The sequence below is a fragment of the Poecile atricapillus genome, chromosome 12 (assembly GCF_030490865.1).
Source record: "Poecile atricapillus isolate bPoeAtr1 chromosome 12, bPoeAtr1.hap1, whole genome shotgun sequence".
Lineage (NCBI taxonomy): Eukaryota > Metazoa > Chordata > Aves > Passeriformes > Paridae > Poecile > Poecile atricapillus.
The window spans coordinates 1,452,473-1,475,834 of record NC_081260.1 but is presented as its reverse complement, the minus strand read 5'-3'; the positions used below and the strand labels follow the sequence as shown (position 1 = coordinate 1,475,834).

Below are 23,362 nucleotides of genomic sequence, written 5' to 3'. Positions count from 1 at the left end.
CTGTGGAACCCCGTGAAAGGAGCTCTGAGCTGCTGGGACATTTTAGCTTGGGTGATGCCAGAGGGAATTTTTTTGCTTGGAAAGCAAAACCCCTCTGGATTTCCTGGAGGGATTTGGTTGGAAGGGTTTGTTTTCCTCCCCCCACAAATCCCAAAGGGAATAAAATCCTTCCTGTTTCCTTTGCTGGACAATTCCTGCTCATTATTATTTGGTCCAGGTTTGAATTATTCTGTCTCCAGCAGCCGATGGCATTTGCTGCGCGTCACGCAATGTTCCAGGTAATTAATTGGTGTTTAATTAATTAAGGGATAATGACATTCAATTAAGGGAACACTGTCACTGGGTAATTCATGGCCTCCTGCTGCTCCAGGAAAGCCGAGGAATTTGTGGGAAATCAATCCAGGGGGGAAGCTGAGGGGTTCTTCCCCCTGGGAAGGAGCCGTGTCCTGGGCATCTCCAATTCCTGCCCTTTCCCAAATTCATGGGAGGGGGCTCAGCACGGACCTGTCAGGAGCTGTTCCCAAACCTGCAGCAGGTGGGAAACACAATGGGAAATCTCTGGGAAGGAGGAAAAGAGCTCCCAGTGTTCCCAGCACCACACAGAGGATGAACAGCAGGAATTCCCCATTCCCAATCCCATGCCCAGGGGGAGTCAGGCTCTGTCTAAACTCAGATTTCCTCCTCCTGATGTCCAGGATCAAAGCCTGGGATCAAATGGGCCTCTGTGTCCTCTTGGCTTTGGAAGAGAGCACCGGAAAAAGAGGAATTTCCTGGGACATGAAGACAAATGACAATAAATTCCCCAAATCAGAGGGAAACCGAGCACAGCTCTGAGAGAAGCAGGATAAATATTGAAGGATAAACAGGAATGAGTCATTTCCCAGCTGTTCCTGCCTGTGGAATGAGCCCTGGATGTGGTGGGTGTAAACGTTCCAGGCAGCACCTGAACGGGCACAGAGCCCTCCCGTGGGGATCCTGCTGCTCCTGGAAAGGAGAGGAGCATCCAAGAAAGATTCCAAACTGTCTCACAGCTCCTCTCCAAGTGCCACTTCTGTTGGCTGTTGCCCAGTTAAGGAGGTGCTCATTTAATTTTAATTTTTGTTGAATTTTTGAGCCTGTGCAGCTCTCAGACGGTGAAATGCTTTTGAGTTCAGCGTTTGTCACCCTCAGGCACCGTGGGCACCATCCAGGAAGGAATCAGGAGGAATTCCAAGGCTTTCTTCCAGGAACCTCCATCCCAAAATCCAGCCTGCCCCTGCAGAGCTGCCCCTTGCAGCTGGAGGCTGCTCCAGGCAGGGCGAGCCTGGAGCGTGTCCTTGGGTGGGAGAAGCTGCAATTCCCAAATCCTGAGGAGAACAGGGCTGCCTGCAGGTGCCAGATCCATCTGGGAATGTTTGCCAGCTCCTTTTGGCACCGGCAGTGTCTCTGCAGCTCGTTCTGCTGAGGAGCCTCCAGTGAGCCGTGGACAGATTCCAGATCCAACTGCGGCTCCGGCTCTCTGAGCTCCACGGCTGCCTGTCTCCCGGGAAATGGGGATCCTGCTCAGGGAATGATGTGGGAATAGAGCCTTTTCCTGGCTGCCAGCGCTGCCCAGGGTCACCTCACCCTGCTCTGCGCTCCTTGTCCCTGTGAAAACTTCCCCAAACTCTTCCCTAAACTCTTCCCTAAACATTTCCCTGAACATTTCCCTGAACATTTCCCCAAACTCTTCCCTAAACATTTCCCTGAACAATTCTCCAAACTCTTCCCTAAACACTTCCCCAGACACTTTACCGACCTGGCTCCATATAAAAGGAATAAAACCATGGATCTGGTCTCCCCTTTCCCAGCCCCAAAAGCAATTCAGGAAACTCCAAGCCACTTGCAGAATTCTGAAGAGCCAAATTCCCACATCTGCCCCGGAGCCACGAGGAGTCTGGAGCTCATTTTGGACGCCAACTCGATTTTATTGTTTGAAACACCAGGGGAATTCAGTCTCAGAAATGTGGGATTTTCTGCTTCTCCCGAACATCACCCTGGACATCCTTCCTTGTCCGACCCCCTCCAGCTGTGCCTGTCCCACTGAGCATCCCCTCGATGGCCGTGGTGGGAACAGGCTTGTGACCCTTTCAACATCTGCCTGGGCTTCATCAGCCACCTCTGCTCCTCATTTTGGGAGCATGGACAGCCTGTGCCACCCTGGAGCAGCCACTCGGCCGCCTGGAGAGCCCCGTTCCCAGCGACGGGATTGGGGTCTGCTCTCACAGCTGGTACTTCTTCAGCAGCTCACTCTGCCACTGCCGCTTCTTGTTGGGAAAGGCCTGCGGGATCTTGATCCTGCGGAATTCCTCGATGCACTTGCCCAGCTCGGACTGCAGAGCCCGGTGCTCCTCGCTGCTGGCCGTGCTGGTGGCCGGAGCGGCCTCCACGCCGTTCTCCTTGACCGCTGCCCGGTCGCTGCCGCGCCGCTGCCCCGCCTGCCTCGCCTCCTCCAGCTCCTTCCCCGCTTTGGAGAAGTCCAGGGTGTTGGGGCGCGCCGGGGGTTCCTCGGGAGCCGCTGGCCACGGCGGGGAGTTGGTGGGGCTGGGATCCTTCGCCTCCTGAGGGTCTCTGATGGGGATGGGCTCACCCGAGGGTGGGGCTGGGATGGGCCCCGCAGGGCTGGAGGTTCCAAGAGAATTCCCGGGGTTGGACGGGTCCTGCCTCATCCCGGGGTTCTCCTTTGGCTCCGCAGGGTCCTCGAGGGCTGGGGAGGAAAACAGAGAGTGTGAGGAGCAGGAGATGAGGGAGAGGAGGAGAGGAGGGAGATGAACAAGACAAACGAGATGAGGGAGATGGGGGAGATGAGGGAGATGAGAGAGATGAGGGACATGAGGGATATGAAGGAGATGAGGGAGATGAGGGAGATGAGGGAGATGAGGGAGATGAGGGAGATGAGGAAGATGAAGGAGATGAAGAAGATGAAGGAGATGAGGAAGATGAAAATTAAGATGAAGAAGATGAGGGAGATGAAGGAGATGAGGGAGACGAAGAAGAGGAAGGAGATGAGGGAGATGGAGATGAAGGAGATGGAGATGAAGGAGATGAAGGAGATGAGGAAGATGAGGAAGATGAGGAAGATGAGGGTGGTGAGCATGGTGAGGGAGATGGGGGAGGATGAGGGTGCTCAGGAAGCTGAGGAAGCTGAGAGAGAGGAGAGACCTGCTGGGAATTCTTTTAAAAACACCCCTGGTGGCAGAGATACAAAACGAGAAATAAACGATTCCTATTTAAAACCCCCCACCCTGCACTTTGCCCCCTGCACAGAAGCAGAAAATGTGAAAGGGGGTTTTCTTTTTCCTTGAGAACTTTCATAAGGACAGAAATTGGATTTTTGTCCCCCCTTCTCCTTCCTCTTCTGTTTTGTTTTTTTTTTTGTCCCATTTTGACATTTGCTGAGCAGCTCCAGCTCTGCAGTTGCTGGAGGTGGGAAGCAGGAATGTCATCCATCAGCGAGCAGAACCCTTCAAGGCTGGATTTTCTTTGGCAGATCTCTCCGGGAAGTTACAGGGATGAATCTTTGCTCCAAATTCTTTGAGTGATGGGATGAAGCCTCGAAGCTGCTTTAATCATCTTATCTGTGAACCTGGGAGCTGCTTTTGGGAAACGTGGAGCTGAGGCTGGGGAATTTAAGCACCCAAATTCCCAGGAGGAGCCTCTGGCTGAGCTGGGGAATGAATTCAAATCCTTCAGTTCCTCTCCAGCACCACAGCTCCTGGAGCATCCCGTGGCTGTGGCTGCTGCAGGATAACATTTATTTTCCGAGTTTTCAGTTTTACATCCCATTATTCCCGTCTGAGGCACAGAGAACTGTTCAGGTCACCAGGCTGAGAGCAAATCCAGGCTTCCAGGGAATGGCTCCTGAATATTCCTCATATCCTACCATCCTGATGTCCTTTGGGTGGTCTGGCATGGCTGGTGCCAGGCTACAAACCCACATCCTGAAAATTCCCCTGCTCTTAATCTCAGAATCCTGGAATGGTTTGGGTGGGAAGGGACCTCAAATTCCATCTGGTGCCACCCCAGCCATGGCAGGGACACCTCCCACTGTCCCAGCTGCTCCAGCCCCAGTGTCCAGCCTGGCCTTGGACATTCCAGGGATCCAGGGGCAGCCCCAGCTGCTCTGGGCACCTGTGCCAGGGCCTGCCCACCCTGCCAGGAACAATTCCTGCCCCATATCCCATCCAGCCCTGCCCTCTGGCACTGGGAGCCATTCCCTGTGTCCTGTCCCTCCATCCCTTGTCGCCAGTCCCTCTCCAGCTCTCCTGGAGCCCCTTCAGGCCCTGGCAGGGGCTCTGAGCTCTCCCTGGATCCTTCTCCTCTCTAGGTGAGCCCCCCCAGCTCTCTCAGCCTGGCTGGGAGGCTCCTCTTTCCTGTAGTTTTGGACAAACATCCCAGTTTTTCCCTCGGGTTTATCCTTCCTCACATTTTGAGCCCGTGTTTGGCATTGGGGGAGTGTCTGCCCCCGGATGATCCAAGGACACCCCACAGTCCCGAGTGTCCCTTCCAGCTGCTGCTCTGGGGAAGGGGATCGGCCTGGCTGATCTTTCAGATCCTTCCTCCCACAGATTTCCCTTCCCCGGTGCCACCTGGGCTTCAGAGCCCCAATTAAATTCGGCAGCGCCACTTCCGAGCAGCCCTGCGGAGCCGCTGGAATCCTGCTGGGGGCAATTACCGGCTGCTGCTCTGGTGGGAAGCACACGCTGTCCCCATGGCTCCGGGACAGCGCTTTGTTATTCCAGAGGCTGTGGAATACAGGAGCTGCGGATCTCAGCACTGGATTTTGCTGCTCTCCGATGCTGCTTCCATCCCCGGGGATGCTGGAAGGTCCCAGCATGGATGGGAGGGGATAGGACGTTCCTGGGTGATCCCAGATCATGAGGGATCTGCAGCTCACTCTCCATTGAGATCCAGGATTTCCATTCCTTTCCCAGCAAATGTTGCAGAGACCCAACTTCTCCCAAAATAAGCAAGGAGGGATTTTTTGGTGAAGTGACTGGACAGGGGGAATGGCTGCCCATGGACTGGGAAAGGATTAGATGGGATATTGGGAAGGAATTCCTCCCTGGCACAGGTTTCCACAGAAACTGGATGTCTGGAAGTGCCCAAGGCCGGGTTGGATGAGGCTTGGAGCAGCCTGGGATGGTGGAAGGTGTCCCTGACCTGGCAGGGATGGAACTGGATGGACTTCAAGGTCCTTCCATCCCAAACCATTCCATGTTTCTCTTCCATGGCTTTATTCCAGCAGCTCCTTTCCCTCCTTTTCCTGGAAAAACCAGAACCTCAGCTGGCTTGGGCTGCACCAGAAATGTCTCAGTTCCTTTACAGGCTTCTTAAAATTCCTTCCAGCCTCTTAAACTGGGGTGATGTGGGCCAAAAAAAGATGGATAGAAGTTTCCATCAGAAGGATCTGGAAGAGCACCTTGGGTTTGGGAAGTGTGGGAAGTGTGGGAAGGAGCTATCCAGGGTGCATCCCAAACATCCCTGTGCCTGATCCAAACCAGCTGCTCCCGTGCCAGCTACTGGATCCCGTCAATCTCAGGACTCAACTCTGCAAGAATTGTTCTGTTTTGTGGGATTAATCCCGCTGGGAACAGCACTGGGAGCTTCCCGTGCAGCTGGGCCAAAATGCTCTAGCAGTGCCAGTGCTCCCGGCTGGATCCCCAGGGAATCCTGATCCCTCAGCAGGAGGCACCGAGCTCAGGTGCAGAGAATTGTTGGAGCCCCAAACTCATGACATGGATGGCAGAAAACCCAGCTGGACTCTCCCTGGATTCTCCTTTTGTAATCCATTCCTGCCGTTGGAAAAGCTCAGCGAGAAGCTGGGGAAAAAAATATTCCAAAGAGCAAAAGGCAACTCTTGAAAGACCTTGGAGGCCTGGAAAGGTAATCTGGATTTTCCTTTGTCGTACAAGTGCTGCCAGGAGGAGGCAAGGTGGGGTCAGGGATTTCGGGGATTTTTCTGAGGGCTGAGTTTCCTTGGAGGGAAGGTGCAGCTCCTGGAGGTGGAGGAGAGCTGGACACTGGTACCTGTTGGCATTGGTTCCGTGTGCTCCATGGATTGTCCATTCCCTGGAGTGTCCCTTGGCGGGCAGGAACTCTGATCCCCTGCTCCTCCCAGGTTCTCTGTGAGGAAAAGATTGGGAATTGCATCAGTTATGGAGATGTGCTCACGAACATCACCCTGTGGGTATGGAGCTCACAATTCCATCTTTTATAGCAATCATGGAGTCCTGGAATGATTTGGGTTGGGAGGGACCTCAAAGCTCATCCCATCCCACCCCTGCCATGGCAGGGACACCTTCCACCATCCCAGGCTGCTCCAAGCCCCATCCAGCCTGGCCTTGGACACTTCCAGGGATCCAGGAAGCCCCAGCTGCTCTGGGAATGTGTGCCAGTTTTATTAGGATGTTTGACTCTGCAGGATCTCGGTCCTTGGAGGAGATTGCAGGAAATGCCCTGGAGATCCTTCATCTAGATTAAATCAGTGTTCTCTGAGTGGATATCCACTCCTGCAGGAATGGCTGGAATGTGGGAATGCCTCCAGCCTGGAATCCGAGGCCTCATTGCCTCATCCCTGGAAGTGTCCAAGGCTTGGAGCAGCCTGGGCCAGTGGAAGGTGTCCCTGCCCATCCCAGGGGATTAGGTGACCTTTAACGCCCCTTCCAACCCAAACCAGTCTGGGATTCTATTCCATGACTCCTGAGTGTGGGATGCTGCACGATTCCGACCCTTTCAGCCTTTAGATCCAATGTCTGTCAGGACTGACAGATGGAGATCTAACTCCAGCCACCTTTTTTTATCCAGGACTTCAGTCCATTGGAGCTGGAACAAACCCGTCCATGGTTTCTGTGCCTTTCATTCCCGGCCAGCTCCCGCCAGGATCTAAACCAGCCCTGGCCACTCCACCCCCTGAGCCAGCTGATATCCATCGGCACCTAATTATTCATCCCAGGGTTCCTTTCATCTCCAATTCCTCCCGATTTCCTTGATTTCCTGCCCTCCCTGGAGCTGGCAGGGCCCACGCCCAAGAGCTGAGCCAGGGGAGGTGTTTGGGGCTGGAATTTTGGCTGCCTTCATCACAGCTGATTCCTGCAATTCAATCCATCCCCTGTGCAGCTGTTCTTATTTCCAAAACATTCCCTTTTTTGTTTTTTGGGAGCTCTGCTGTCAGTTTTAGGCTGTTTCCCGTGGATCTGTGCAGTCCAATTAGTTTTCCCGCTTATTTTTATCCTTATATATAAAATACACACATTTAGCCATGGATATTCCCGGTCAGTGATTAATTTAATATCTGCTCTGATCTGCTCCAGTTCTGGCATTCCCAGGAAAACAAGGAAAAGAACAACAAATCCCTTCTCCAAAAGTCTCCCAAATCCCCCCTCCAAAGGTCTCACAAATTCCCTCTCTGAAGGCCTCCCAATCCCCTCTCCAAATGTCTCCAAATTTTCTCTGCCTTCTCTCCATGGACAGAAGTTTTGCTTTTCCCAGAGCTGGGATCCTGCAGCTCCTTGCCAATTCCTTTGGGATAGCACATGGGATCCTTTGGGATTCCTTTGGGATGGGATCAGCTGGAGGAGCTGTGGGACGTCCCTGGAAGTGCAGCCAGCTGAGGGGGAGCGATGGTCAGCAGCTGTCCCACACCAAGGCTTTGCGTGACCACCTGATTCCCTCTCGCTTTTCCAGAGCAGCCACTCCAGCTTTATGGCCGGGATGGGAATTATGACGGATTCAGACACCAGAGGTCAAATTCCGGTGATGGCACAGAGCCCTCGGATGATGGGAGCCAACGGATCCATCCTGCTTTGCATCAGCAAAACATCTGGCTGGGGTGGAGGGCTTGGGACCACGTGGAGCAAAAGCAGCTTTCCCTCCTTGCCGAGCCGATCCGCTTGGATAACCCTTTATTCCCCAAAAGTTTCTCCAGGCCTGGCACAGCTGCCCAGGGCAGGGGTGGAGTCCCCGTTCCTGGAGAGATTTAAAATCCCTGGGGATGTGGCATTTGGGGACATGGGGAATTTGGGAATGGCTGGGCTATGGTCTTAGGGGTCTTTTCCCACATAAAAAATTCCATGATTCTAAGACCTGCCTATTTATTTGGATTAGTGATCAATAGTGTGGATGGCAAAGCTTTGCCAAGAAATCTTCCAAGAGGAGCAGCTCCTGGTGAGCCTGAGCTGCATCCCACCTGGAAGTGCTGGTTCCCACCTGGAAGTGGTGGTTCCCACCTGGAAGTGGTGGTTCCCACCTGGAAGTGGTGGCTCCCACCTGGAAGTGGTGGTTCCCACCTGGAAGTGGTGGTTCCCACCTGGAAGTGCTGATTCTCACCTGGAGGTGCTTCCACCGTGTCTCCCTTGAGGTCCAGGATGGGCTCAGAAGAGGACATGGGTTTTTTGGGGCTCTGCTCCGGTTCCGAAGGCTCGGGAACGGGAAGGCTGAGCCAGGAGCTTCCTAAAAACCAACACCCAAAGGAGAAAATCTTATAAAGGAAAGGATGCAGAGGGAATGTGGGAAGAGGGGTGGACGGGAATAGAATCCAAAGCACCTCCCAGAGGCCACGCTGGGTTCCCAGGGTGAGGAATGATCAGGAAAACTCCCAGTGCCTCCCAAACCCTTCTTGGGGTGATCCCTCAGCTTTGGGCAGTGCCTGTAACCACATCCCACATTTCCCACCAGGAACTGCTGTTCCTCATGCTTTGGTCCTGCTCTCCTGCCTTTTTCTAAACCTTCCTATCCCTGGCTTTCCATATATTGCCTCATTTACATGGATTTACAAACAGGGAGGGATGCAAAGTGTTTATCCTACACTGGGATTAGCGCTTCGGCTTTCCCTTATTTTCTTCCCTGACATTTCCACGCAGACACTTCCATTTGCCACACAGCCTGGAAGAGGCTTTGGATCCAGTTCCTGCCCCATCCAGGGGATTTGCCTCTCCATGACAAAGCGTTGGAGCGGGATCATCCCCTTGGCACAGAGAGCAGCAAATCCCGTCAGTGCTCCAGTTCCCAGCAGGCAGACAGGGAATCACGGAATCATCACCCAGAAAGATCCTCCAGGACACTTCCACTGTCCCAGGGTGATCCAAGTCCTGTCCAGCCTGGCCTTGGGCACTGCCAGGGATCCAGGGGCAGCCACAGCTTCTCTGGGCACCCTGTGCCAGGGCCTGCCCACCCTCCCAGCCAGGAATTCCTTCCCAATATCCCATCCAGCCCTACTTTTCCAGAGGTGGATGGAGACTTTCGCCAAGGCCACCCTGACTGGGGATAAAACCAACCCTGCTCCACCCGGCCGTGGGGAGCAGGGGATGGAACTGGGTGCTCCAGCTCCCAAACCCCCACAGCTGAGCAGGATTCTGTGTCCGGTGGTTTCCAGAAACCAGGATAGCGGGAATTTGCCCAGAGACAGCCTGGCCAGGCTGGATCTCCACCATCCATGATGATCCAGAAGAAGGTGCGGCCTCCAGGAGATGGCAGCAGGATCCCAGCACGCCCTGTGCCCATTCATTGAGGTTCCTGAGACAATTCCTGGCTCTTCCCAAGCTCCAGCCAGGGTCTCCTGCTTCCCAGGACCACCAGCTTCATCCAGAGGCTCTGTGGTCACCGCCGGCACAGCTGGAAATGTTCCATTCCTAATTCAAATTAATATCTCAGAGCGGCTGGTTTTGCACCCAGTGATATCCCAGAGCCCTGGAGGAGGGAATCTGAGCTGAATTCCATCCAGGGGGGAATTTCAAAGCCTTTTGGGCAGAGCAACATCCAGACAGGACACGGGAACGTGGCTTGGAATGGAATTCCCGGCACACAATTGGAACGGGAAGGATTTTCTGTGGAATAAGAACAACGCCGAGGCTCCCTCGTTTCATTTGCACGGCTGAGCTTCTCCAGGTCTTCCCAAACATTCCAGCAGAGCTCCAGGCTGCTGGATTCCCACTTCCACGTGCTGACCTGCAGCCAGTGCTTATTAAAGATTTAAAGGCCAAGCTGTCAGCGCTGCTCTGGGGATGGACTTTTCCTCTTATAGCTCTATCCCTCTAATTCTAATAGGATTGGGAAGGGGAGGCGGAGTCTGGAGCAGTGCCAGGAGCTGAGGGAGGGTTTGTTCCTTCCAGAGGCTTTGCACACCTTGGCGCAGCTTTCCGGAAGTTTGTTCCTCTTCCAGCATCTCCCGGGGTTTTGGGTTAATCCCTGGGGCAGTGGGAGCGGAGGAGCTGCTCTGTCCTGGTTTTCCCTCTTCCCAGGAATAACCAAACACCCTCCGTGTGCTGGCTGCCCGTGCTCTGCTCCACCAGGAAAAAACAGAATTAATCCCATTTTATTCCAAATTTCAGATGGGCTCTTGCTGCTTCCCAAGGTTTGGGAAGATTTCCAAGCCGCCACTGGAAGGTGTTGGCTCAGCTCCACTTTGGGCCTCTAATCCAGGCTGTCCAACAAACACAGCAGCTTTGGGGATATTCCGTGGATGTGGAGAAGGGATGGAAGCCACCGAGGAGCCACCGAGCTCTGGGATACTTGGGAATCACAGCCACTGCTGGAACTCAAATGCTTGGGACTCTTCACCCACTCCCAGGTTTTTCCCAGGATTTCATGGTTTTCCATGGATTTACCTGGAAGGCTGCAGTGCCTGGAGAGCTGCCTGGAGAGCTGGCCTCGCACAACAGGACCTGGAAACAAAGGAGAAGGTTTGGATCTGGATTCATGCTCCACAGCCATGGAATTCTGGTGACCTCCTCCACACCCATGCACTGGTCTGGATCCTGCTCCAAAATCATGGAATTCTGGTGTTCCACATCCACACCCCCACTGGGGATGGATGCAAGGAAAACGAGCACGGTGGTTCTGTCCCATGAAAAATCAATCCCTGGGATTTTCCCCTTGGATGTGCCATGGGACCAGACAGGTTTTATGGTGCTTTTCCAAAATATCTGGGCTCCTCCCAACATTTCCTGCTTTTTTTGGAAGTGGGGAGTAACCTGACTCCCCCTTAATCCACGGAAAAGTTCTCCAGCTCAACCCCGTCCCAATTTCAGCAAGAGATGCCCCTGCACCAGCAAAAAACGGGAATTGTTGGAAAGGGAGTTTTGATCCCAGATGTTCTGTAGGAGCAGGGACAAAGCAATGTCCTGGTGCATCCCTTCCCGAGGATTTGGGATCAGATCGAGCCTGGGCATCACCAACAGAACCAAGTTTTTACCACTGGAAAAGCGAAGGAGCCACCCTTGTGCCCCTCGGAATCCCGAGGAATATTCCCTGCTCTCCATCCCGGAAAGCCTCAGCTGTAAAATGGGCTAAACAACCTGTTTTCCACTCACAGGGATGGAGGGAAAGTCTGGAGTCATTCCCAAATGCTTTATTAATTCCATGGCTTTTGTTGGAAGCAAAGGGGGCTGGAATGAGGCAAGTCTGCCTGGTTGGATCCGGTTGCTATTGGAGTTTTCCCTGGAAACACATTAACACAATGTGGAGAGGGAGGTGAAAATTACCCTTAATCCTGAAATATTGTTGGAGAGGGGGAAATCGGGGTGTTCCATTCGGGAGCCGCAGGAATAAACACGTTTTTTACCAAAAAAAGGAATTTTTTTCTGCACTGTTCCCTGCCCTTCCTGAGAAATTTGCAGCTGGTTCTAATTAACCCTAAAGCTTCATTAATGATCAATTTGGCACCAGTCATAATTAATCCCAAATGCTCATTTTTCCATGGAATGAGCGGTTTACCTGAGCACATTTGCAAGCTCCATTTAGGAGTTGTGGCTGTGTATTAATTACATTGAAATCATAATTAAAAGCAGAATTAAAACCCTTCTAATAAACATGGAGGGAAAAAAAAAAAAGTTCCTTGGTTTTATGTTCAGTCCACAAATTCGTGGGTAATGGAGAGCAGTTATTCCATTTTCCTGGGGGCTTTTGGATAAAGTCCATCCAAGAGGCTTTTAGGAAACTCTGGAGCCAAGGGGGGATTGTTGAACTTCCAGCATGGATTAAAAGCTTATTAAAGGGGAGAAAAGGAGGGATGGAACCAAGAGTTCATTCCCAACATATAAATAATGGAATAATGGGATGTTCCCTAGGGGCCAGCACGGGATGAAGGGCTTTTATTACCCAGGGAAGAGGGAAAGGGGAAACAGCCAAGGGGAAAATGGAGGAAATGGAATAATGGGATGGTGGAGGTTGGGGGGAAAGGACCTTGGGATCAGCTCCGATGGAGAATCCTCCATTGGGATGGATGGAATGAGAAACAGGACACAGGAATGTGCCTTGGGAACGTCCCCTGGATGTTTCATAGACCTTGGTGGGATTTAAGCCAGTTCAGAGACTCAGGAGAGAGCTGGGAATGTTCACCTGGGGAAGGGAAGGATCCAGGGAGAGCAGGGGGGAGGCCAGGAGGGCTTTATCCTTGTTCTGTTTCGTTTTGTTTTGTCTTGTGGGAGAATTAATCAGGAAATTGCAGCACTCCGGGCTTTAAGGTTGGAATTAAATCCTTTTCAATCACTGGCACCCGGCTCCTGTGTTTTAAATAATGGCTTGGGATTTTTTTTTTTGTTTGATTTCATTTTGATCTTCGGAATAAAAAGCGAAAAGAAGAAACCCCACAAACAAAATAAACCAACCAAAAAAAGAATTAAAATCTTCCAAGGATCAGCACGGAAAGCTGCTCCGAGCATACCTGAGGTGCCCCAGCTGCTCCCAGCCCCCTCCAGTGCTCTCATCCAAGATCCAGTTAATTATCCTGGAGCAGGAGGAGCTGCTGATCTCATCTGGGGTGTCCCCAAGTGCAGGAGGTCGCAGTGGCCACTCCGAGCCCCAGATATTGGATACTGGGAAGGAATTCCTGGCTGGGAGGGTGGGGAGGTGCTGGGATAGAATTCCCAGAGAAGCTGTGGCTGCTCCTGGATCCCTGGAGTTGCCCAAGGCCAGGTTTGAGGGGGTTTGGAGCAGCCTGGGACAGGGGAAGGCGCCCATGGCAGGGGTGGAATGGGATGGGCTTTAAGGTCTCTCCCAATCCAAACTCCGTAATTCCAAGAGGATTCAGTGGGAATCTTTTGGTGCAGGTGGGATCAGCCCGGGGTGGGAAGGAGGGGATGCTCAGCCGGGAGGAACCGGCTCCTTTGGGATATCCACCGGCAAACCTAGGAACAAACCTGGAAACAAACCTGGGAACAAGGCTGGGCACAGGGCTGGGAACAGGGCTGGGAATAAGGCTGGGAACAAGGCTGGGAACAAACCTGGGAGCAAAGCTGGGAACAAGGCTGGGAACAGGGCTGGGAATAGGGCTGGGAATAAGGCTGGGAACAAACCTGGGAGCAAAGCTGGGAACAAGGCTGGGAATAAGGCTGGGAACAGGGCTGGGAATGCGGAGAGGATTCCTGGCTCCTGCCAAGACTCGGTGTGACAGCAGCCAGGACAGTTTGTCCTTCATCCCCACGGCACTGCTGGATGACCTCAGCTCCAGAGGGAGAGGAACCGCTCACGGTGGAGATCCCTGGTGCCAAACCCTCATTCCTCATCCAAATACAAACGAATCCCACTGGAAGGAAGCAGCTGCGCTTTCCAGGGGCTGCGCTTTGCCGGGAGCGGCGTGGGGGGTGCGGCATTAAAATTCCCAATTAAATTAAAAAATAAATAAAATTAAAATCCCGAATCCGAAATTTCGGGGATTGGGAGGAGTATTTGGCATCAGCGCCTTATCTCAACCCCGCAGTGGCCGCTCCTGCTCGGCTTTCCAGCCTGCTGGAAGTGCTTTCGCTGACTTCGGGAAGACTGGGAATCCTTCCAAAGCAGGACCTGGGGATTTCAGTTCCCCTGGAGCCAAATTCCAGTTAAAAGGCTGCGAAGTGCAGTTAATGGGGTTTGTTTTTTTTTGTGTTCCCCTGGGGGTTGTGTTCAATCCCCTCCAGGCACGCAAAGGACAATAATAATTTGGGGATAAAAAGGGAAACATTGGCTGCGCCCTCGCTTTCCTCAGGATGGGAGCTGCTCCCTTACAGCGGCTGGAGGCGGACGGGACATTCCCAATGGCAGGGAGGAGGAGCTGGGAAAGCACCTGGAAAGGTGCTGCAGGAAAAATCGGGAGTCCCAGATGCCAGGGAGGCTCTGCCCGCTCCAAAATCCCTGCTGGGATCTCTTGGAGTGCTGGGATCCGGGGAAGCACCGGGCTCCCCCTCCCAGGACAAGCGGATTTTTAGGATGCCAGGATTGCTGCTGCACCCCCGGCGCTCCAAAGGGATCCCGTGGGAGCCGAGGCATCCCGGGATCCAGGGAAAAACCCCTTTCCTGGGAAGCTCTTGGGGTCCGAGGCAGTGCAGAGGAGCAGGGGAAGCTTTGGTGGAGAGAAGTTGCGAAATGATTTCCTGTTTACTTCTCTCTTTTCTCGGTTAAACGCAGACTCTGCTCCTGAAATGTCACTTGGAGCCTGTCCCTGTCCCCTGCCATCCCCTCATCCCTGCACATCCCGGCTCAGCATCCCTGCCGCTGGAAAAGGCTCCTCAGTGGCATTTAATCCTTGGGCTTGATTAAAACTGTCCATTAACAGCAAATTAGGGACTAATGGGAATACAGATGTGCTCAGGGAGCAATTCCAGGGAGAGGGGACGGCACCGAACGAGCTCTAATCCCTTGTTCTGCCGGAGAGGGGAAGGATTTGGGGTTATCCCGGTGTTTTTTTGGCTGGAATCCTCAGCTCTAAGGAAGTGATCCCCAGGTGGGGCCAAGCAGAGAAACTCGGCGGGGTTTTGTTTGTGCTGCCTGGTTTAAAACAGCTGGACTGGGAGGGGAAAGAGTTGGATGGGCCTTGGGAAAACCTGGGATAGGGGAGGGGTCGCTGCCCACGGAACTGGATGAGCTCCAAGGTCCTTTCCAGCCCGAACCATTCCATGATTTTAGGACAATATTCCCTGGCTCTCTCTGTGCTCGGGCAGACGTGGGTGGGCTGTGTTTCACCACAGCAAGGATTTCCCCACATCCCAGAGGCGAGGGAGTTCCTGGAATATCCTTTCCATGGCTCCCAGGAGAGCTCCCAGGACATCCCAGTAAGGCCCTCAAAGGACTCCTTTCCTCACGCTGCGGCTGGGGAAACTGAGGCAGGGCGAGCTGGGCGAGGCACAAGCCCCACTTTGGCGTTGTTTTTGTTGTCCCTTTGGGTTCTCCAGGTCCCCAAAGCTCCCCTGGCTCCGTGCACTCCTCACCTGATCCCAGTAAACATTCCCTGTCCGGCCAATCCCACAGCACAGGGCTGGGCTAAGGAAAACTTGATTTTTTTCCCCCTTTTTTCCCCCCCAGTTTCCTTTATTTATTCTTTTCATCTTTGAGCCTTAAACATTTGGGCTTTGTTTGGGTTTTTTGTCCCGGAAAGGGCCCCAAACCAAAGCCAAACAAACCTCGATCCCAGTAGGGGCCGTTCCCGAAGGGTTGGACTGGGTGATCCCTGTGGGTCCTCTCCAGTTCAGAATATCCCGTGGTTCTGAGTGAATTGGAGCTCAAAAGCTGAATTTCGGGGGGAAAATCTGATTTTTTCAGGTGGTTTTCCTTGTGAAATGGCCCCAAAATCTGCAGCTCCTTGTGCCTGCTCCTGGTGGGAAGGGGCTGTTCTTCCCTGGGAGGAACATTCCAGGGATTTCGTGTCCAGGGAACAAGGTGCTCCCCCTCCCTGCTTCCCACAGGGATCCTTGGAATGATGGGACAGGACCATGACAAGGCTGGGCTCCATCTCCCTTCAAAATTCCAGATCATGGAATTCCAGAATCCCAGCCTCGTTTGGGTGGGAAGGGACCTTAAATTTATTCCTGATAGGAGTTTTTAGGGGTGTGGGGGGTGAAGGAAGGGTTAATCCTTCAAGGATGCTGTTGGGTTCCGGTGGATTTATCCTGCTGGGATTCATCCTGGAGAAGGGAAAGGAGGGAGAGCGAACATTTGGGATGCAGAGGCTGTGCTTCGGCTGCAAAGTGATTTAGGTGGAATCTGGTTTAAGTTATTTGCAGGAACATCTTTCCCTCAGATCCTGCCCAGCTCTCCTGCAGCAGGGAGGGGGGAGGATAATTCCCAGCCATCCATCACCTGGAATGAAGGAAAACCTTTTGGGCTGCCAGAGCCTTTGAAGAAAACCACCTGGACTTCACCAAGTCCAGCCTGCTCCAGCTCGGCACAAACTGTCAGCGCAGCTTGAACGAGATTCATTTGGCAAATTCTCCAGCACTCACCGGAGTCCAACACTTCCAAGGGCTCCCAAAACTTCCAAGAGACCCAAACACTCTCCTGCCTTCCCTCTCCTGCTCCCCACAGCCCCGGGAAGGAGGCCCAGAAGTCTCTCCGTGCTCAAAACGCAGCAGCCGCAGCTGCTAAACTTGAGCCTAAACCCTTGTTTTGTTAAACCCCTCCTAAACAAAGCTCCCAGGCTGCAGTTTCTGCACCAGGAATTGGAAAATCCCCCCTCTCCTCGGTGGTTTTTCCCAGTGCTGGATGCCCCTGTTGTTAAAGGGAGTTTTGGGGGTTTATTTTAAAAATTAATGTGATTTTGGCCAGGTTGGAGGGAGCTTGGAGCAGCCTGGGATGGTGGAAGTTCTCCCTGTTTCTGGCAGGGGGTGGGACTGGACTGGATGAGCTTTAAGGTCCTTTCCAAGCCAAACCATTCCCTGTTTTTCTGAGAGAGGAAGAAGCTGGTTCCAACTTCCAGCTGGTTCTCCCCTCTCCCTGCTCCTCCATCACCAAATCCTTTCTATTTCAACATTCCCTCAAATCCCTCGGATTTTTGTGGCGTGCTGACCCGGTCTCCCACGGCAGGATGGGATTTCAGGACTGGCAATGGGATTTTTGTGTCCCCCTCTACCTTCTCTAATCCCCACAGGACCCTCCTTGTCCTCCTTCCTGTCCCGTGGGATTGAGCTGCTCCATGAGGATGGGGAGAGCTCAGCTTTGGGACTCCTCTGCCACCACAGGCTCCCCTTGGAGAGGGGCTGGAGCCAGAGCGAGGACACAAAGTGCTTCCAGATGTTCTCCAGGGGTGGCAGAAGCTGGAGACAGATGGGATTTGGCTCAGTTTTTGTGAGGAGCAACCGGCAATTTGTGGGCAGGTGCCTGCGGGGAAGGCAGAGCCAGCCCCAGCTCCTGCTCTGCTTCCCTCCCACCAGGGCTTTTATTTTGGGACGGAGGATTTTCCCGGAATCTCCAAATGAGAGGCTGGGTTATTCCCAGTTATTCCTGGTTCCCCCTTGGAGGGAAGCAGCCTCGGGAAGCTGGGAGCTCTTTGTGGAAGCATTCCTTGGTGTGTGCCGAGCTCTGCGGTGAGAGCAGGCGCCTTCCCGAGGGATCCGCGCGGGATCTGCTGCCTGGACACCCCCTGGGACATCATTACCTTAAACCCCATCCCAAACCCCATCCCAGCCCCCAGCTCTGGCTCCCAGCAGGATGAGAAAAGCTGCCGAGTGCTGAGCGAAGGGCAGATTAAAATAATCCCAGGGATGCCTCCCGGCCCCGGTTTTCCTGGAGAACGTGGATAATCCCCCCTGGCACGTGCCCGCCACCCCTGCTCCAGGTGTGCTCTGCCCCCGTGCCCACCCTCGGGGTGCCAGCATTCCCAGGGACCAGCTGGGGCATCTCAACCCTCTCCCCAGCCCTGGAAGCTCAGGGGATGGAGGGGATCTCCGGACGGAGCTCCTGGAAAAATCGGGATGCTGCCACCGGCACCTCCAGCAGCATCTGGAGTTTAAACTGGTTTGTGCTGGCAGAAAGCTGAGGAGCAGGGTCCTGTCCTCTTGGTGGGAAGGAAAATCCATCTCCAAGTCCAAATCCAGCAGGGAAGGAGCTGGACAAGGCTGGATTTTCCCTAGGGACAGCCTGGGCATGGGAGAGCACAAGGATGGGACAAGCAGAGCAGGTCTGGGTGGTTTGGACAAGCCCAAGGGACGGCCCAGCAGGAGCTCGAGGTCTGGGAATGACAGAAATACAGAAATATTCCCAGGAAAACCAGGCAACATCAGGGAATTGGTTTTCCACAGTCTCCCTGAGGCTCTGAGAGCTCCCAGCTCACTCCAGCCATTCCCTGCCTGGTTGTTCCCAGCTTGCCAGGATTGTTCAGAGGAGGAGACCTCACTGAGATGCTTTTCCACACCGCCATTCCCCAGAAAATTTGATCCATTTGGGGTTCAAATGAGCCAGGTTCTCCTCCCAGCCACGACAAGGAGACTTTTCCTATAAATAAATATATGCAAGGAAAAGAAACAGCCCCAAATCTGGCGTGTTTTTGTGGGGATGGATCTCAACAAAAGGATTTTTCCATGAAGCCTCAGTTTCCAGGAAAACCATTGGGCTCTGAAAGGATTCAAGAGTAGCCCCTGCTCGTGTTTCCTGTGGGGGATTGGGTTGAACAGCCCCAATCCCAGAACCTGCCACATCAAAACCCCCAGAATGGTGACTCTGCCATTCTGGTTTCTCCCTCAGGCAAAAAAAAATTCCTCCTCACGGGAGATCAATTTTTCAGCCCAGTTCCAGCGGGGAAAAACATCAAAACAGCCCCGTTTCTCACGAGGCAGCAATTTCTTTTCCCAATCCTACTTAGGAAAATCTTGAGTTAAAAAAAAAAAAAATAAAGCAAATATGGAGTGCAAGTCCCCTCCCCCTTTATTTAAAGGTTTTCTTTGTGTGCACACAGAGCTCAAGTTCCTTTTTCTTGCCTTTTCTTAAGCCAGTTGTCATTTCCTCTTCCAGAGGTTGTTGGAATGAGGAACAGGACCATGAAAAATGTCAAAATACCGTTTTTGCCTTCCCCTTCTTCAGGAGAGAGGGAGAACCTGGTTTGAAACTCCTGCTGGCCCCAATGCCCTCCCTCCTCTCCAGGAAGCAGCTGCAAACCTTCCTCCCACATGAATGCCGGGCAGGAACAGCCCCTTGGATGCTGTCCAGCCAGGGAGGAGATCCTGCAGCTCCAGGAGCTTCACAGGGGCTGGGGTGGGTGGTGGGAGCCGGGATGGAGGGTGGGAACAGGGATGGGTGGAGGAGCAGGGATGGAGGGTGGGAGCAGGGATGGAGGGTGGGAGCAGGGATGGAGGGTGGGAACAGGGATGGAGGGTGGGAACAGGGATGGGTGGAGGAGCAGGGATGGAGGGTGGGAACAGGGGTGGAGGGTGGGAGCAGGGATGGAGGGTGGGAGCAGGGATGGAGGGTGGGAGCAGGGATGGAGGGTGGGAACAGGGGTGGGTGGAGGAGCAGGGATGGAGGGTGGGAGCAGGGATGGAGGGTGGGAGCAGGGATGGGTGGAGGAGCAGGGATGGAGGGTGGGAACAGGGATGAGTGGTGCAGGAGCAGGGATGGGTGCAGGAGCAGGGAGGGAGGGTGAGTGCCAGGGATGGATGCCAGGGATGGATGCCAGGGATGGATGCCAGGGATGGATGATGGGAGCGGATGGTGGATGTCATGGATGGGTGGTGGGTGCCAGGGATGGGTGGTGGGTGCCAGGGATGGCAGAGCACCAGGGACAGGCACAGGCAGCAGACAGGGACATCAGGGTCACCTCCCCTGCAGGCTGAGTGTGCCAGAGCTGGGGCTGGGCACTGTGCCAGGGCTGGCTCTGGGGATGTGCTGCCCTGGGATGCTGCCCAGCAGGGACAGGAGGGGCAGAGCGGGGCACAGAGGTTCCGATAGCTTTGTGTTCCTTACTTCCTTCTGTCTCTTCTTGGAACCCCCTCAGCAAACCTCCCCTGTCCTGTGCCAGCTGGGCACGAGCGCACACGGCCACTCCAGGCTGTCCCTTTATTCCACATTTCCCACTGGGGGAGAGCATTCCCAGGGCCTGGAGATCTGGGGCTGGAGACACCCCCCAGGAGATCACCAAAATGGCCTGGGTGAAGTTGCGGCCTGAGGCCACCGGAGCATTCCAACCTCATCCCCGTGATTCCCGTTGTGCTCCCAAGGGAAAAATGAAGGGACTTTTTGGCTGACAGGGCTCCAAGGAGTTGGAGAGCTGTATAAGCATTTTACACCCCCGAGCACGTCAAGCCTTCCCCGCTCCCCCCCACCTCCCTCACAGAACATCTTCCCCTCCCACCCTCCCAAAAATCCCCCCCCGAAATCCCCCCCCGAGGCATCCCGGAGCAGCGGGGATGTCTCAGCTCGGAGCTGTGAGCACAGGGGGAGCCTCTCCCCTTCCCAAGCGCTGCCAGTCTCAGGCTAAGCTGCTTACGGGGCTCCTGCCAATCCAGCCGCGCTGCCAGGCTGCGACTTTCCAACCCCCACCCCCTCCCCGGCTCTGCTTCCCACCTTCCCCATGTCCTTATCCCAGTGATTCCTCTCCCAACCCCCTTGGCAGGTCCCAGTGCGTGCGGGATGATCCCATGGAGAGCCCAGTCCAGTGTCCAAGCCCATCCAGCTGCAGGAACGCCAGCCCGGAGCAGCGTCCGGAGTGTCCCACCCCTCCCACCCATCCCACGTCCGCAGCAGTGTCCGAGTCCGCACATCCAGGGAGGGCTGGGAGTTGCCAGAAGTCAGAGAGAGGGAGGAAGGTTGGTGGTCAGCAGCCGCTACAAGGAAGAGCCGGGCAGGTTCAGCGTGGAGCAGGGAGGAGGGAAAAAACCCAAGAACCAACTGAAAAGGAGGCAAAGGGAGGACGCCGGGATTCGGGGACGGATCTCTACCTTCTAGGCCACAGCCAGCACGGGACAGGAAAGGGACAATCGGTGGTTGGTTGGCGGAGGGTTGGTTTTGTGTCACTCACGGTAGAAAACATATTCGGTGTAAGAGGTCCAGATCCTGTCGTCCGTCTGCTCGTGGGCGAAGGCACAGGTGCCCGTGGAGTTGCAGGCCACCATGTGGAAGCCGGCATCGGCCAGTTTGTCAAAGGCTTGCTCCAGGAAGGTGAATTTGAGGTAGTACCTGGACGTGTACCTCTCCGGGGGCCTGTCCGGGTCCCTGCTCTCGTTCAAGGTGTCCCCAAAGACCTCCTTGGCCAGCGAGGTCTTGCCGCACACCATGATCCGGGCCACCCTGCGGAACTTGGCGTCCGTCTGGCTGTCCCTGCCCAGCGTGTAGGAGCCGCGGTAGCCGATGGTGATGAACCCCGCCCTGCGGCCCTCGGTGCCGGCACCGCCGGACGCGGCGCTGGGCAGCGCGGCGGCGGCCGAGGCCAGGCCACGGGCAGCATCAGGGGACAGCTCCTCGGGGTCACTCTGGCAGGGATCGTCCCCCAGGGAGTTCTGCTCGCTGAGCTTGGGCGCCAGCAGCTTCACCAGCTCCGGCAGCATGAAGTACTCGGCCTCGCGCTGCAGGCGGCCACGCTCCGGGAAGTGCTCGGGCAGCACCAGCTGCTGGTCCCTCATGTAATCCAGGATGTAGCGGAACAGGAACCCGTCCCGGTCCACGAAGAAGCGGCCCTTGCTGTCGCGGGCCAGCGAGCGCACGTTCTTCTGGGTGAACATCTCCCAGAGCAGCGAGCCGGGCACGCTGACCAGCGTGGGGTGCCGGGTGATGTACACCTGTCCCCCCACGTTCAGCTCGATGATGTCAGGGAAGGGGTTGTTGTCCTCGCTGCCTTTGGCACAGCCCGCGGGGTCTGCCAGGGCCATGGTCGGCTCCCGCTGCTCCCACCTGCAGCACAAACGGGGCAAAACCAGGTTAAAACCTGCGGAAAACACAGCCCAGTGCTCTGATCCCAACTGATCACTGGGGATCCCAAAGGATCACCCCAATCCCACGTGACTGGAAATGATCCCAAGGGATCCCAAGCCATCACCCCAATCCCAAGTGATTGCAGAGGATCCCAAGCCAGATCACACACGGAATCATGGAATTGTTTAGATTGGAAAAGCTCTCTAAGATCATGGAGTCCAACCCAGCACTGCCAAGCCACCACTAAATGCCTGGTTTGGGTCAGCAGGAAGGGCAGGACCAGATCCTTGTCTCTCCAGGAGTCTGGGAGTCGTCTCTCTTCCCCAGTCCCTGGCTCTTGGAACGGGCAGCATTATCCAAAGCCGCCTCCCCTTCCGCGGCGCACTGCCCGTGTTCTGACCGTGCCAGCTCCACCTGGGCTCGCCCGGCAGCGGAGGGGCTCGGCCCCTCTGCCCAGGAAGGTGCAGGGACGTGGGGCTGCTGTCAACAACAGGAAGGGCAGGGCTGTCACACCCTGGGGACCCGCCAGCCCGGCATCCTGCGGGCAGGAGCAGCCGCCAAGGGAGGAGCTCCCGGGAGAGCCGGGGCTGGAGGGGCTGAGGTGCCACGCAAGGAGCACCCCGGGGCTGGGGAAAAGCGGCACCAGCGCCCCGAAGGACAGAGGGACAGAGCCTTTCGGCATTCCTGCTCTGTCCTTGCTCCTGGAAAGTGCTCAGCACGCACTCGCAGCCAAGCTGGGAGATGGCAGAAGCTCTCCAAGGGGCTGGGACCAAGACAAATCCTGGGCTGCTGCTACAGCCTCGGGGCAGATGCCACGGATTTATACATTTTCCAAAGGCAAGCCGGTTCTTGGATGTCTCTTGACACTGCAAATCAGCAGCTTACATAAACCTGGCTCAGCAGCCAGAGCCTGGATCCATGCCGTGCTCTGTGCAGGCATTTGGGAAACCACGGAGGGAAAGGGTTCCCTGGGCTGACCTCCAGCTCTGCCCCCTCCCTGCGTGATCTCAGCGCTGCCCTGGGTCTGCTCGGACCTTGGGACCCCCCGGGACTGGTCCCGCACACAAGGAACAGCCCAAAGTCTCTCCCCGTCCCCGTGTCCTGCCGCAAAGATTCCCAGGAGCTGCTCCAGAGGATCCCAACACAAATTTCGGAGCCACAAAAGGACAAAGATGGAACTCTGTGGGCACTTTTGGGCGCGGGGGAGAGCTGAGCCAGCGTTTCACGGCCACACTTCTCCTCCCGGCTCACAGGGAGAATCGCCTTTGAACGAGGGGTGACTTGGGCAAGGAAGAGACGGAAAGATAGCAAGAGGATCAGCTCGGTCCCGGCTTCCCAGTCCCCTCCCGCAGTGGCTCTGGGTCCCTTTCCCTGGCGATTCCATGCCCACGGCACAGCCCGGCGGGCAGGAGCCGCCCGTGCCCGGCGCTCGCATCCCTTTGTCACGGCTGGAGGAGGCTGGGGGGCTGCCCATGGTGGGCTGGGGGGTCGGGGGGGGACAGGCAGAGCGGCCCCGCTGTCCCCTCTGCCCGCCCCAGGCGTGGAGCCGGCGGGGACAGCAGCGGGGACATGAGCGGGGACATGAGCGGGCACAGCCCGGCTCAGCCCCGGCAGCCGCCCGAGCGCTCCCCGGCCGGGGGACCCCGACCCCGCCGCCCCCGTTACCTCGGCAGGACGGACCGGCCGCTCCTCTGCGCTCCCCTCCGTGCCGGTCCCCGCCGTGCCGGTCCCCGCCGTGCCGGTCCCCGCCGCTCCTCTC

At 55.4% G+C, this 23,362-nt stretch overlaps 2 protein-coding genes across 3 annotated transcripts; both read right to left on the bottom strand.

Moving 5' to 3' along the window:
- Positions 1–1,805: 1,805 nt before the first annotated feature.
- Positions 1,806–13,391, bottom strand: LOC131583468 (proline-rich proteoglycan 2-like). 2 transcript variants are annotated; one of them, XM_058847599.1, is made up of 5 exons: positions 13,167–13,391; positions 10,623–10,679; positions 8,347–8,469; positions 6,049–6,144; positions 1,810–2,725 (listed from the first exon to the last, which is right to left on the bottom strand). In XM_058847599.1, the coding sequence occupies exons 3-5, from the start codon at positions 8,402–8,404 to the stop codon at positions 2,241–2,243; spliced, it is 639 nt and encodes a 212-aa protein (XP_058703582.1). In that variant the 5' UTR covers positions 8,405–8,469; positions 10,623–10,679; positions 13,167–13,391; the 3' UTR covers positions 1,810–2,240. The 2 variants fall into 2 exon arrangements, with proteins under 2 accessions (XP_058703581.1, XP_058703582.1); XM_058847598.1 differs by lacking the exon at positions 13,167–13,391 and having other exon boundaries at positions 1,806–2,725; positions 10,623–12,508.
- A 6,674-nt stretch (positions 13,392–20,065) lies between these two features.
- LOC131583472 (BTB/POZ domain-containing protein KCTD12-like) lies at positions 20,066–23,362 on the bottom strand. Its single transcript, XM_058847610.1, has 2 exons — positions 23,269–23,362; positions 20,066–21,582 (listed from the first exon to the last, which is right to left on the bottom strand). Exon 2 carries the CDS (start codon positions 21,558–21,560, stop codon positions 20,706–20,708), a length of 855 nt encoding a protein of 284 aa, XP_058703593.1. The 5' UTR covers positions 21,561–21,582; positions 23,269–23,362; the 3' UTR covers positions 20,066–20,705.